This window comes from Manihot esculenta, chromosome 3 (assembly GCF_001659605.2).
Source record: "Manihot esculenta cultivar AM560-2 chromosome 3, M.esculenta_v8, whole genome shotgun sequence".
Lineage (NCBI taxonomy): Eukaryota > Viridiplantae > Streptophyta > Magnoliopsida > Malpighiales > Euphorbiaceae > Manihot > Manihot esculenta.
This window is the reverse complement of record NC_035163.2, coordinates 27,389,552-27,402,782: the sequence shown is the minus strand read 5'-3', so window position 1 is coordinate 27,402,782 and position 13,231 is coordinate 27,389,552. Positions and strand designations below refer to the sequence as shown.

General features: G+C 36.3%; 2 protein-coding genes across 5 annotated transcripts; one reads left to right on the top strand and one right to left on the bottom strand.

Annotated features, from left to right (window-relative positions):
• On the top strand, nucleotides 1–5,159 carry LOC110611652 (TBC1 domain family member 13). Of its 2 annotated transcripts, XM_043954988.1 has the most exons (9): nucleotides 2–477; nucleotides 565–657; nucleotides 1,015–1,119; nucleotides 1,530–1,673; nucleotides 2,141–2,239; nucleotides 2,324–2,452; nucleotides 3,486–3,665; nucleotides 3,834–3,950; nucleotides 4,708–5,159. In XM_043954988.1, exons 1-9 carry the CDS (start codon nucleotides 115–117, stop codon nucleotides 4,870–4,872), a joined length of 1,395 nt encoding a protein of 464 aa, XP_043810923.1. In that variant the 5' UTR covers nucleotides 2–114; the 3' UTR covers nucleotides 4,873–5,159. The 2 variants fall into 2 exon arrangements, with proteins under 2 accessions (XP_043810924.1, XP_043810923.1); XM_043954989.1 differs by lacking the exon at nucleotides 1,015–1,119 and having other exon boundaries at nucleotides 1–477.
• Nucleotides 5,160–5,969: 810 nt separating this feature from the next.
• LOC110610385 (O-fucosyltransferase 1) lies at nucleotides 5,970–12,663 on the bottom strand. 3 transcript variants are annotated; one of them, XR_002487211.2, is made up of 10 exons: nucleotides 12,428–12,663; nucleotides 12,172–12,331; nucleotides 11,568–11,646; nucleotides 11,378–11,448; nucleotides 11,039–11,127; nucleotides 9,964–10,087; nucleotides 9,544–9,827; nucleotides 8,494–8,623; nucleotides 6,995–7,710; nucleotides 5,970–6,314 (listed from the first exon to the last, which is right to left on the bottom strand). XR_002487211.2 is itself a non-coding variant. In XM_021750290.2 (9 exons), exons 1-9 carry the CDS (start codon nucleotides 12,484–12,486, stop codon nucleotides 7,096–7,098), a joined length of 1,611 nt encoding a protein of 536 aa, XP_021605982.1. In that variant the 5' UTR covers nucleotides 12,487–12,663; the 3' UTR covers nucleotides 6,450–7,095. The 3 variants fall into 3 exon arrangements, 2 of the variants coding, with proteins under 2 accessions (XP_021605982.1, XP_021605983.1); XM_021750290.2 differs by lacking the exon at nucleotides 5,970–6,314 and having other exon boundaries at nucleotides 6,450–7,710; XM_021750291.2 differs by lacking the exon at nucleotides 5,970–6,314 and having other exon boundaries at nucleotides 6,450–7,710; nucleotides 12,479–12,662.
• Between the last annotated feature and the right edge of the window lie 568 nt (nucleotides 12,664–13,231).

The following is a 13,231-nucleotide window of genomic DNA, read 5'->3' as shown; positions in this document are numbered from 1 at the left end:
CCAAACATGGGCTCAGTTACCAGAGGACTCCATTAATCACTTCAAATCTTCTTTCTCTTCTCCTCTCTCCCTCTCTCTCTTTCTCTGTGCATCAAACTATCAATCGCTCTTGTAATGGTGAAGAAAAATGTTCCTGATTGGCTCAACAGCTCACTTTGGTCCACCACCGCTCCTTCCTCCTCCGCCGACGACGATCGCCTTCACCGCTACTCGTCCAAGCACTCCACTTTCGCTGACTCCACCACCTCAACCGAATCTTTCGATGGGCTACCTGTCCCGGTGTCACCGCGCGCTTCAAAAATAGAGGAGCCTCCTCCTCGTCCTTCGATGCCTGAAATCAAAATTAAGGATAAAGATAAAGATTCGCGAAACAGCGGTAGTACTAGTTTTAATAATAGTAATAATGAGGATAATGGGACCTCTGTGACCAGTCCATCTGCCGAGGATATTTCCATACAGGCTCAGTTCTTGACCGAGGTCAGAACTGCTGCTTTTATAATTTCTCTCTTTATCTTGCCTATATATGCCTACTTGTTTTGATTCTGGCAGTGAATGTGAATGTAGTTGTCAAGGAAGGTGGTGAATATAAGGGAATTGAGGAGAATTGCATGTCAGGGGATACCTGATGGCTCCGGTATTCGTTCTACGGTCTGGAAGGTACTTCCTCTCTCTTCCCTCTTCCTCTGTGTTTCTCTTGTTCTCTCATTTCTTTCGTAATTTGATTGAAGTGAATTATTGTTTTCAAGTTGCTCATTTTCTAGCTTTGAGAATATGAAGGAAATTGGGATTTTAGGTTTTCTGTGTTTTTTTTTTAATGATTTGTCGTAATTAATTTTTGGAGTTATCAATAAGAATTTCACATTCAAGCTTGGTGCCTTTTTCTCTCTCTGTTGGTTTTTCTTTTTTTTTTTTTTTTTTTTTTGGGGGGGGGGGGGGGGGTTGTTGAGCAACTTTAGGATGAATGACCTCATGGTAATGTGCCATAGTTACTTAATTTTCAATTGATTTTGGCAGCTCTTACTGGGGTATCTACCAGCTGATCGCTCCCTTTGGTCAAGTGAATTGGCTAAGAGGAGGTCTCAGTACAAGCATTTTAAAGAGGAGTTTTTAATCAATCCTGTAAGTCATGTTGATTTTGTTTATTTGGTTTTGTTAGTCTCAATTTGTTGCTTTGGAAAGGACTATACGAAACTAAAATCCTTGTATGGTCATGATACTACACAGCTATTCCTCTTTTTTTGAGGTTTCTCTTAATCTTGTCTCTTGGTTAACTTTTTCAAACCGTGGATTTTGTGAAGTCCTTAAAAGATTGACAGTACAGTTAAACCATGAAGGCCACACTTAAAGGAGCATAAGTTAAATCACAAAAGCAGATATATGTTGGCGTGAGTTTTGAGCAGGCTTTACTTGTCAAACTAGCATGAGATGGTGACACTCAACTTCATGCAATAGGGATCTATTTTGCCTTCTGATTATAACTTTGTTCCTGTAAATAGTTTTGGATCTCTGATTATTTTTGTGCTAGTTAGTCGGAAATCACAAGGAGGTTGGAGGATTGTGAAAATGATGAGGCAAAAAGTGAAAGCAGTGGCATGCTATCAAGATCGCAGATAACTCATGGAGAGCATCCTTTGAGCCTTGGGAAGACCAGCGTCTGGAATCAGTTTTTCCAGGTATCGAATTATGTCCTTTGGGTTGTGATAGTTTAAACCTCACTACCAAATGTATTTTCTAAGTAAAAGTACATAAATTAGTAAATAAAAAATAAAACTTCATTAACTTGTGTTCCAATTCCACGGGTTTAACTTCCAGGGTTCTGTAAAAACATGTATTTTGAATGTTTGGCTGACAGAGTTGCAAGAAGAGAGTCTTCATCTTCTTCTTCTTTGTGGGAAAAGGAAGGATTGGGTTGCCACATTGACTTAAATATAAATTTTTTCACTTACTAATGAATTTTATCTTCTTGGGAAAGATGACTAAATTTTCATATTTATTTAAAATATATTGAGATTTGATTCGCAAAGTGGTCTGGTCCATTTAAATAACTCAAATCAACAACAACCTATACCTACTTAATTCTCATGGAGTTGAGAGGAGGATGAAGTTGGTGAATATGTGACTCCAACCTTTTAATTTTTAGGACACAGAGATCATGGAGCAAATTGACCGAGATGTGAAACGCACTCATCCAGACATGCACTTCTTTTCTGGGGACTCATCTTTTGCAAAATCCAATCAGGTTTACTGGTGCAGGTTATTGATATTTGATATTTGATGCAAACTTAAATTGTTTAGCATACTTACATGTGCTTTTCGTCTTCAGGAGGCTTTGAAAAACATATTGATTGTATTTGCTAAATTAAATCCGGGCATAAGATATGTTCAAGGGATGAATGAAATTCTGGCGCCCCTTTTTTACGTATTCAGAAATGACCCTGACGAGGAAATGGCGGTAAGCACGTATTTATTTTTGCAGTTGGCCATTTCAATGTATATCATGATTCTGTTTCTCATAAATTATCCTGTTAGGTATTTACCTTCTTCAATGAGTTTCTGTTTGAACATGATTTTTTTTTTTTGTTTAATTATGAATTATTTTCCAGCAAAATATAAGGGAACAATTGGATATTGATTGGCCTTTTGGTTGAATTCACAAATGACCTATAGGCTTTAGTTTCTCAAACATGTGAAAGAGGCATACCATTTTCTAAGACTTTGTTAAAGAGTTTTGTGGAGGAAAAAGGGAAGATGATAGAAATATCATATCTTTTCCTTTGGTTTAGCCTCTTTTGGGAAGAGATGGTAAGAACAAGCACCTCCCATTTGATGTTCCCCAAATTAGGGGGATTAAAGACAACGTACAACATGCTGATTGTCATCATTAATTTGTTATAAGCTAAAATGATGACCTGCATGTGTTAGCAATCCTCTCCAGATTTACAAGAGATTTACTCATGGAAAGAAGAAGGGAATGCATGTCAAATAAGTCACTAATGCAGTTGAGAAAAACTAGTACCATTTGCCCATGATGTCCTACTTGATAGTAGTGTTGTCTCCTATGCATCAATAGTGCTATTAGTGTTAATAGTGCTGTTAGTTGTGTTGGTGTTTTTTTTTTTTTTTCCACTTTCCTTAGTTGTAGGAGGGGAGGAGGTTGATTTTCTTATCATGCTAATAACTTTCCTTATTTATAGAAAGAGGTTATCTCTTCCCTTTGTATTTAAGTTCAGTTGAGTCAATAAAAGAGACATGATTAATTTGCCAAAAGTTGTTGAGTACTTAATTCAAGAGATTTACAAGTTCTCTCTTAATGAGTTTGTGTTATTGTCATCATAGGTTGAAAAAAGAAAAAGATTTCCTCTCCATCAGCCATTAATCCTTCAACTCCACCTACTCACCCTATAACTAGATCCATTTCCTGAAACCCTAACAGATGCTTTGTTTATTTTCATTTGGTTTATCATTTCCTTTTTTAAGTTTTGTAGGTTTTTGCTGAAGCAGACACATTCTTTTGTTTTGTTGAATTATTGAGTGGATTTCGGGATCATTTCTGCCAGCAACTTGATAACAGTGTTGTTGGTATTCGTTCAACTATTACAAAGTTGTCCCAGCTCTTGAAGGAACATGATGAAGAACTTTGGCGCCATCTTGAGGTCACAACCAAGGTAATATATTTTAAAATACTAATTCATTTTCTTTGAAGTATGAACGCATTTTAAAATGGCTTTCTTATGTAGCATATTTAATATTGTTAGATGTATGATAGTGGGCTTTATTTTTGGGTTAGATAATTCGTCTCTAATGGCTTGCTGCTTTGTTTTTGAATATAACAGGTCAATCCCCAATTTTATGCATTTAGGTGGATTACTCTCCTCTTGACTCAGGAATTCAACTTTGCAGATAGTCTTCATATTTGGGACACACTTCTGAGCGACCCTGAAGGTCCACAGGTAAAACTCATATCCTCTGTGTTCTTCTACTTGAAGTTGAAGTTTGTATGCTGTAGGCCCATCCTGCCTAGGGTATAGACCACAAAATAGCGAATGAAAACGACTGCCCTTCAATAATAGGATGTTTTCTTTGATGTTAATGATTGAACAAAGTGTCCCATTTTGAGGGATATACTTCATTTGTATGGCAGGAGTAGTTATTCACTTACTGGAACATGTTCAATTTGGTTGTAACTCTTAACAGAAAGTTCTTAAAAGTTTCTGTGTAATTGCTGTTTAATGAGTGATACATAAAGCAATTACCCAGTTATAATTCGAAATGCAATCTCTTGGTCTCAAACCAAAGACTTCAACAGTTGCACCAGACGTAGCATGCTATATTGAATATTTATTACACGACATGAAGAGATGTGCAGGACCATCAGTGATTGTAGTGCGAGTATATCTAGAATTTGCTTTTGTCTGTTTAGATTATAATATCAAGTTTGACAAAGATGGTTACATCTAGGCAAAGTGTCCAAGTCTGATATGTGACGTTGAGCTGTATTCTGATAATTCAACTGAGGCTAAGTGAAACCCCAACCAACTCACCTTCCTCGTGGGGATTTCCAGTCGAGTATTTGTGTTAGATTCACAGTTTATCTTTGTTGGCCAATTATCTAGTGGAGTGCCTCGGCGTCAAATTGCCTGTAGTCCAGATTGTGTACCTTCTGTTTATAATGAAAATGTGAAAGCTAACAAACAATTGCTCTTTCAGGAAACTTTACAACGAATATGTTGTGCAATGTTGATTCTCGTTCGGAGGCGCCTGCTAGCAGGAGATTTCACTTCTAATCTCAAGCTTCTCCAGAACTATCCCCCTACAAACATCAGTCATTTGCTCTATGTGGCAAACAAGTTGCGTGCTCAACCATCAGGCTAATTAATTTTTGCCACGCTGCTTTACTTTTCATCCCTCCCTTGCTTTTGTGTTTGAAATCTATTGTTTGTAAATTACTGGATGTAAATGTTGGTTGGAATGGAGGGAGAATCGCCTGACATTTGTACTTGGCTACATCTCGTTGGACTAGGCATTTTTTAAAATTTTACTTTTGCTTTTACCCTTCTGTATTCTAGGTTGAGGAGGCGAGTTTGTCACAGCTTTGTCTGTATTCCGGGTCTGTCTAGGTTTGTATTCTTTGGTATGAATCCATAAAGTTTTCGGTTGTATGTTGAATAGAGTTAGACTACTGAGTAGGCCTAGCCTTGCTGTTTGCTTATGGTATTGCAGACAACAGAAAGATAACAGGACCACCCCGTCATGATTTAGTTGGGTGTGAAAAGGAACGTTGACAATGCATAATGAACAAATCAATTGTGAAGGTCACTTCTTTTTGAGAAAAATAAAAGAAACTCTTTTTTGAACTCCTGATTGGCTGTGTTTTTGCTTTTAATAAAGAAAGAACGAAGAAGCATCAACTATTATAGAATAACGGTACGTAGAGAGCTAGCTGTCTTGGATGCATGAAATAAGAGGAACCAGTTTGGATGCAGAGTGGTGACCGAAAAACCACCTAAACACGAGAGGAACAATCACAATGACAGCAAACAATGGCGACGTGGGCTTTGAAAAGCATCAAATTTAATCTCTCCTTTTCGAGATGTGGACTAGAGCAGTCAATAGTTTATTGTATGAAGCGAAGACTCCAATTGATTGTTGTGATGAGCTGGGAGTGCTCGGACCAAGCTACAACTGACCAGCCAGATGGTTGGCAGCAGAAATGACGAAATAGATAGGCCCTAAACCACTGTTTTTTTCTATAGGATGCACAACGAGTCCAACTTTGGAAATGAAGCAATGAGTATGCTAAAAGTTGTTGCAGACGAAAAGAATTTGCCAGTGACGGAAGCATGAATTTGCGATTCTTCGAAGCTTCTCACTTTTGGAGAAGAAAAGTAGAATGAAATTGAAGGTGGTACCAAATTTCCAGAAACAGTAGGTGTTTCAGCTAACCTGATTCACATCGAAATGCACCTATATTGACATTCCTCAACTGGTTCAGGCAATTCTCATTCATCAAGCATGAATACACCAATGAAAATGAACACAAATCAGTTTTTCCAAGCCTCAAAAACATTGTATCTTTTACAGCATAAGATTAGTTGTACAATATTTTTCTTTCGAACCACAAGGACGCTGACGCTGTTAAATTAGATGTCTTCCAATGACACTCAGAAGTACAATGTCAATCAGAGAGGAACAAATTTAATACAGGCAGAAAAATCATCTGATCTGATTTGTGGACAGTACCTTTGGCCAAAAAATAAAAATACCCTCTGTCTATGATGTATTAATGCATACCGAAACTCATGAATAGCATGTACCTGCAGCATCAAATAGAATTTTCATGCATCAACACTTGTTTTAATCCCTTGTTTGAAATAAAATTTTTTTTTAAGAATCTAATTCAATTGATTTCTTTTTTTGTTAATCATCTTGTTTGTAATGAAAGAATTCACTAAAAAAAGTAAAACTATGTATATTTGTGTAAGAATTCATTTAAATGAATCGTTTCGAATGATGTCAATAAGATCAAAATGAGAACCTTAACAATCCAACTAAAAGCTAAAAGGAGATGACATTTCAAACTATTGAAATAAGTAGCATAAAAATTTGAATTCCCTGTGAATTGCACTATCAGTATTCAGTATTCTTTCTAATAATATTATGCTCCATGAGAAATTATCTTGCAGTCTGCCAAACACCAAAATATCAGCTCCTAAGTTCAAACTGCCAATTCTTCCTTCGAATATCCTGAACATCTGTCATGAATCTGACTTTCTGGATAATTTAGTCCTTTCAATGGCATACTAGCTACTCTAGTCTAGCAAGTTTTTCGACTCTTACTCTTCACTTTCTTATCTGAACCTATATCATCTTTAATGCCACCCACAATGCTAGATATGAAACTATAATGCACTCTAAAGAATCACTGTGAACACTTTGAAGTTATGTCTGACACTTCAACATCACAGATTATACAATTATGAGATTCAAAATCCACCTGAGAGGCTGAAGATAGTTGCAAGGACCCCTTCCTCCAATTTGGCATATATAGCCTTTCATTCCCGAGGAGACAGAACAAACTACTAAAAGCTCATGCATTTATCTTTCAGATTCTGTTGAATTTGATTTTTTCAAGGATTCTGATTCACTGTTCACCTCACTCTCTAACTTGCTATCTAAAATTTGCATGACATTCTCCGGTGGGCATTTATCAGCAGGATTCTGAGCATCTATTTGGCAGAAACATTCAGGCCAAGAATTTGTATAAAATGATTCAGGTGAGACTCGCTTGTGAGGACCGCCAAAGTTTGTTTTCAGCATGACATGCCTAACAGCTTCTTCAAAACCTGCTGTGCGTCCATTCTCTCGATCAATAAAAATTGGGGCAAGACCTTTCCTGTCAGGTCTAATAGTAGTCCGGAAGCCATAATAGAGGCGGTGACCTAGGAGATTGTTAGCAAAATTGCTCGGTCCGTCATATGTAGGCATAAAAATGTCAGCAAGGAGACAGACCATATAATCCACAGCCGATCCTAACAATCCACGTGTGTTTGTGGCTAGCTCCTCAGTTGGATCCACAGAACTGTGATTTTCAAGTCGAGGGAACAGGGCTCTAAAAGGTTTCATAAATCTTTCTCCACCAAAAAGTTCACCAGCTGCTAGATATATTCTGGAGGAGTTGTCAAACCCCATTGCACGTAAGATAAGACCAACCTGCAATAAGAAACAATGTCGTAGGTATGCTTTAACTCCTTCAAAATAATAATCCAGTGTGCTTTGTGAGTGTGTGAGTGTGAGAGAGAGAGAGAGTGTGCGTGTGTGTGTGTGTGTGAGAGAGAGAGAGAGAGAGAGAGAGAGAGAGTGTGTGGGAGGGAGAGAGAAATTATATAAAGTGGTAGACAGATATCAACTTAAGCGTATTATAATATTAATAATCTTGATGAGCTCACTGGTGAAGTCGCTAAAAAGCTCGCACATGCATACACACAAAACACATTGTTAGCAGACCTCTCCATATCTGCAAGAGATTTACTCATGGAAGGAAGAAGGGAATGCATGCCAAACAAGTCACTAATGCAGTCGATAAAAAATAGCCGCTGGCAAATGCTGTTACCACCCATGATCTCCTATTTGTTAGTAGTGCTGCCTCCTATGTGTTAATGGTGCTGACTAAGTGTTTTACTTTGTGTTCTTTCACTTTCCTTAGTTGTAGGAGATCATGTTAATAATTTTCCTTGTTTATAGGATGAGGCAATCTCTTACCTTTGTATTTAAGTTTAGCTGAAATAATAAAGGAGACATCATTATTTTGCCAAAAGTTGTTGAGTGAGAAATTTTCAAGTTCTCTCTTATGAACTTGTGCTATTGTCATCATAGATTGAAAAAAGAAAAAGATTTCTTCACCATCAGCCATTAACTCCGCTATTCCACCAAATCGCCTCACAACTAGATCCATGACCCGAAATCCTAACACACATTCATACAGAAGGAGATTACCTCTTCTGGGGTCAAGGGGCATTTTCCAATGGCCCGCCTTTCACTATAAACAAGTCTTTTCTCAGCAAAGTTTTCCTTGCGATACTTCTTCAATATTTTTTGCTCTGCAGGGTTAAATATGTCAAAACATCTGCAAACATTGAAGCACAATCAATCAGAATGACATTAATTTTTCCACAATAATTGAAACATCTCCATACTAGGTATATGAATTCCTATCTCATAATAGGCTGTTAATGAATAATCCTTGAATTGAGACGGTAAAATGTTCATTGATAAGAACAAAAAATTTTAATGAAACACGTGCATAAATTGAAGATGATTCACCAAAAGTAAGGCCAAGCAAATATCATAAGCCCGAACATAGAAAAAGTTCTTTCAACCCATGCACAAGACACATGACATGAAATCGATAAATCCTTGAATGCAAGAACACCAGAAAGAATGGTAAGGCAGCTCAAATATGGAGAAAATATAAGAAAAAGGTGACAGTAATTTAATCAGAAGAAATTAACTTAGCTCCCAATACTTTATGAACTCAAATACCCAAGATATGTGAAATAATCATAACTAGCAGGGAGGACTAAAGGTCTCTTTTATTTGGTTTAATAACTGTGAAATTTCAAGAAAATGGTTCATCATCTGCATCATATTGATCCAATACCTCTAAGTCCAGATATATGAATTGCAACAAGAATCCATTGAAGAAGCGACTGCAGAAATATTAGGATATTACGTTGTATCATCAGGACATCTCAATTCGACACCCTCAAAAAACTTCCTTAGATGAGTCACCTCTGGTGTGGAGGTGCAGGAATTCACATCAATTTCTTAACCTTACTCTCCCACCCTTGGTTGAAAAAAAAGAAAAGAAAGAAAGAACCATTTTTAATGCTTCAATGCATTCTTGAGAATTTTATCCTGAAGCAAACCTCAAAAAGCATGGTTAAATAATTGGATAATGAGACATAGTTCTAGGTCAATTTTTACTTGCTAATGCACATGAAATTTAAAAAAAAAAAAAAAACTGAAGATTAATTGAGAATGTACCCAGCAAATGCCAGCATGTCCTTCTCAAAACGAAGGTGTATCGCCATGAAGTGACCTTGTGCACGCAATTTATCAACTATTGACTCACTTAGCTTCATAATATGCGGCTTAAATCTTAGGGCATGGTAGTTAACCCTGCACCTCAGTCGCTGGTACTCAGGATTGTCAATTTCTTCAGCCAAACGATGTGAAAAGGGAGTCAGATAAATTGCTCCATGTTGCTTCATCTTCTCCAGTGCAACAGTTGTATACCAATCAATAGGAGCATCTCTAGGGGGCCGCAACTGAGGCAGGAGGGAATTTTTTTAATAAAAAAAATGGATAAGGAAATTAGCACTTCAAGAATCACTTAATAAGATTATAATTTCTGATATGTTTGATTAGGAGGTGATAATATGAAATTATTTATAAATTCAATACCTGAAAAGCCTTTATCTTCTTCATTTTCCCATTTTTACGAATTTCTGGTATGCTTTCAACAATACGTACATCATATCTCAGTGAGCGGATAAAATGCTCAACATCATAAATTCCATGGAAGCCACTGTAGCAAAGAAAATATGCTTCAATTCCATTATGCTATGGAATATTATGCCAAAATCATGAACCAGCTTCAATGCCAAACAAAACAGTTTATAAAGTAGACTCAACAGAGATGAATCTACTCAAATCTTGCCAAGGATTTGAATGAAAATGGCATTGTACCAAAAGCTGTGTCCTATTAGGAGACATGAGAAACTATAGAGACAAACTGCTTTGAATTATACAAGGATTATCAGTGAAAAGAATTTCCAAGTTCTAAGAAACCACAAAAAAAAAAAAAACCCAAAACATCAACATCATTAAATGGGAAGAAAGTGCCAAAAGAAGAATATCAGGCTTGTTTCTAATCCACATCACAAGAAGACAGACATAAGTCCTGGTACAATACAATTTAACGAGCACCACTGGATGATCATAGTGGTGTAAACAATTTTTGCTAGAATTTGTTTTCAAACAAAAGAAAGGCAAAAAATATGGGAAGGTTCCGTTGTAGCAATTTAATGTTCCAAACTTGCCAATAAACATAATAATGCTTCGGGTCATGCTCAGGCTTTTTAAGAATGTGAATAATTCTGTCATACAAAAAACATGGCAAAGAAGTTACAGTCACTAAACTTGACTAACAATCCTAAACAATCGTTTTTCATATTTTCAGGATCTCAATCATATTCTAATTATTACAATGCTGTAAGAAAATGCAAAAAAGAAGATACCATCCTTCAAATGCTACCTTATCTAGTTCTGTCATCATGCAGAAAAAGTATCTAAGTATTCAGTATAAGTGCCATTGAATTTGCATAAGAACAACTGTCCAAATACACTATTATTATCTACCAGATCTTATAAAAATTCTTCAATTAATGATCTTATTTAACATATTCAGGAGGAAAAGAAATGTTATATCACTTATACTAACAGAGAAATACCACAGAAATTAACTATAAACGGTTACCTGTCATCATGCCAGAAAGAATTAGCATCCAAGTCAGGCAGCACAAGCGTAGCATTCATGATTCTAGCAGCAAGAACCGCATTACAAATCTGTAACATCCAAGATAATATTTCCAATTAATTTCAAGTAAACCCATTGAACCGGCATCACCATCCTAATGAATGTATTGGACAAATTGAGCTCATCTTATAAACTAGCATGGTTATAATCACACAACAAGACTCATTGATTAGATTTATTGAATTTATTCGGCTTCTTAAGTGTCCCTGCCAAACAGTCGTACAGCATGTGGGGAAAAATAGAACTGATATATAGAGATTTTAAGAATGGGTTACAAACTGCACTCCGTTGCTGATTCAAACCACCATTACAACGAACACGTAGATACCCATTGCTCTCTTTTGGAGGAGCTGCCAAATGAAGAGAGAATTAAATAAATTATGCAATCACAAGTTTCCGAAATGCTATAGCTCTTTAGTTTATTTATTATAAAGTCTATCTTCATACTTCAGAAACAGAGATTACATACGTGACCAATCAGATCTTGGAGCAGATGATGGCCTCCAGCCATCTGAATTAGCACTTTCCCAAAGTTCTTCAACATTGATCTGCTTAAACAAAGAGAACGGAAGTGATAGAGAAACATTTAGATTCCACAAGTATGGATCTGGTAAACAAGTACACAATAGGATAAGGCAACGGAAGATGCATGGGAGAGGAAATTTCTATATGCATAATCCATACAGAATAACATTTAAACAAATTACCTTTCCCAAGATGGATGAGTAACAACTCACGTGCCATATTCACTTAGTAACCTAATTTGGAAAAGCAAACGGGACAAATCTATTTTCCTACACTAAATTTTTGCCTAAACATTTCCTCAATCTTCCTTTTCATAATTAGCCTACAAAAAACCAAACCTCGGAGGCAACCAAGATCCCTTCAGAAATTGATCTGACACGACAAAGAGATGAGGAAATCCAGAACAGCAGCAATTACAGTAATTTTCCATAACCAACAAGCACCACATCAGATTCTCCATAAATCGCAAGGACGTTTTATCAGAAACAAACCGAACCGCAATTCTAAAGTAAATCTCAAATCATTTATAACATTTAGCTCCAACTAACCTCTGACGGACCACTTGATCCGCTACTTCCACTAATCGTAGTCGAAAACAGCAAGGAGAGCGTGCAGATCAAGAGAACAATAACAGCAATCGATAGTTTGGCCAGCATTCCCTTCACTCCTCCCGCTCCTTGCTTCCCATGCTGCCTGTGGTGCCCTAGCCTTTCAGCAGATGCACAACCAAAACTCTCGTCAAATCAACCAAAGAAAGTTACCAGAAGAAAATTTAAAAAGAAAACAAAATAAAAAAAGTTGAACCTCCGTTTGTTTCCAGTGGAAAGAGAGATTTTCCGAGAAAAAGAATCGTACCTTCTCATTGTTCAGAGGAAAGTAGATGTGGAGATCGGTAAATATTTTATGGTGTGAAGCTTTTCTTCGTTTATTTTGTAATCAGTAAGTAATCACAGTGCGAGAATGTCACAGTAATGGGATTTTAATCTTTTTTTTTATTTGGTTCTCGGTAGTCACCTCGTCCTCAGACTGATGAGAGTGCGAGCGATGCTTGCCGGTGGGTTTTTTTCTTTAATAGTTTTTTTGGGTTATCGGGTCACACCGGATCCGTCATGGTCCATGGATATTATCTTTATTTTTTGGCATTATCCTTTTTATGGGTAAAATAACTTATTTAATGTCAAAATTAATGTATGTATATTCTATCCTTAAACACCATATACTAAAGATACTTCTTCATAAAATTCGCCATGGGACATACTTAAAAAATTAAATTAACATATATTTAAAAATAATTATCAATCAACTTATTTCAAAATTTAAAATTAAATGATATATTTATTCATGTTTATTTGAAAAATTATTCTGAAATATAAAAAATAAAAATTAAGTTATGTTTCTAAATTAAAAACTGGTATAATTTGCAGACAAACGACCACTTCTCAGCAGAGAACACATTTCTTACTAAACAAAAACTATAATCAACTGGTATCAGTAAATTAATCAAAAAGAAAAAGAAAAGGTACCGCTTGAATTGATAACACAGTGCATTCTCATCTTTTGCAAACCATGACTTGGCAACCATATTGAATTATTGACTATGGATGATTA

What these genes read in the sequence shown, in the direction of transcription:
- LOC110611652 (XM_043954988.1), top strand. Translation starts at nt 115, where the DNA reads ATGGTGAAGAAAAATGTTCCTGATTGGCTCAACAGCTCACTTTGGTCC. An exon ending in CTTTTGCAAAATCCAATCAG is followed by an intron (nt 2,240 to 2,323) that starts GTTTACTGGTGC and finishes TTTCGTCTTCAG; the next exon opens with GAGGCTTTGAAAAACATATT. An exon ending in ACCCTGACGAGGAAATGGCG is followed by an intron (nt 2,453 to 3,485) that starts GTAAGCACGTAT and finishes TAAGTTTTGTAG; the next exon opens with GTTTTTGCTGAAGCAGACAC.
- LOC110610385 (XM_021750290.2), bottom strand. Translation starts at nt 12,486, where the DNA reads ATGAGAAGGTACGATTCTTTTTCTCGGAAAATCTCTCTTTCCACTGGA. An exon ending in GATCAAGTGGTCCGTCAGAG is followed by an intron (nt 11,647 to 12,171) that starts GTTAGTTGGAGC and finishes TTGTTTAAGCAG; the next exon opens with ATCAATGTTGAAGAACTTTG. An exon ending in AGAAGATAAAGGCTTTTCAG is followed by an intron (nt 9,828 to 9,963) that starts GTATTGAATTTA and finishes CTCCTGCCTCAG; the next exon opens with TTGCGGCCCCCTAGAGATGC.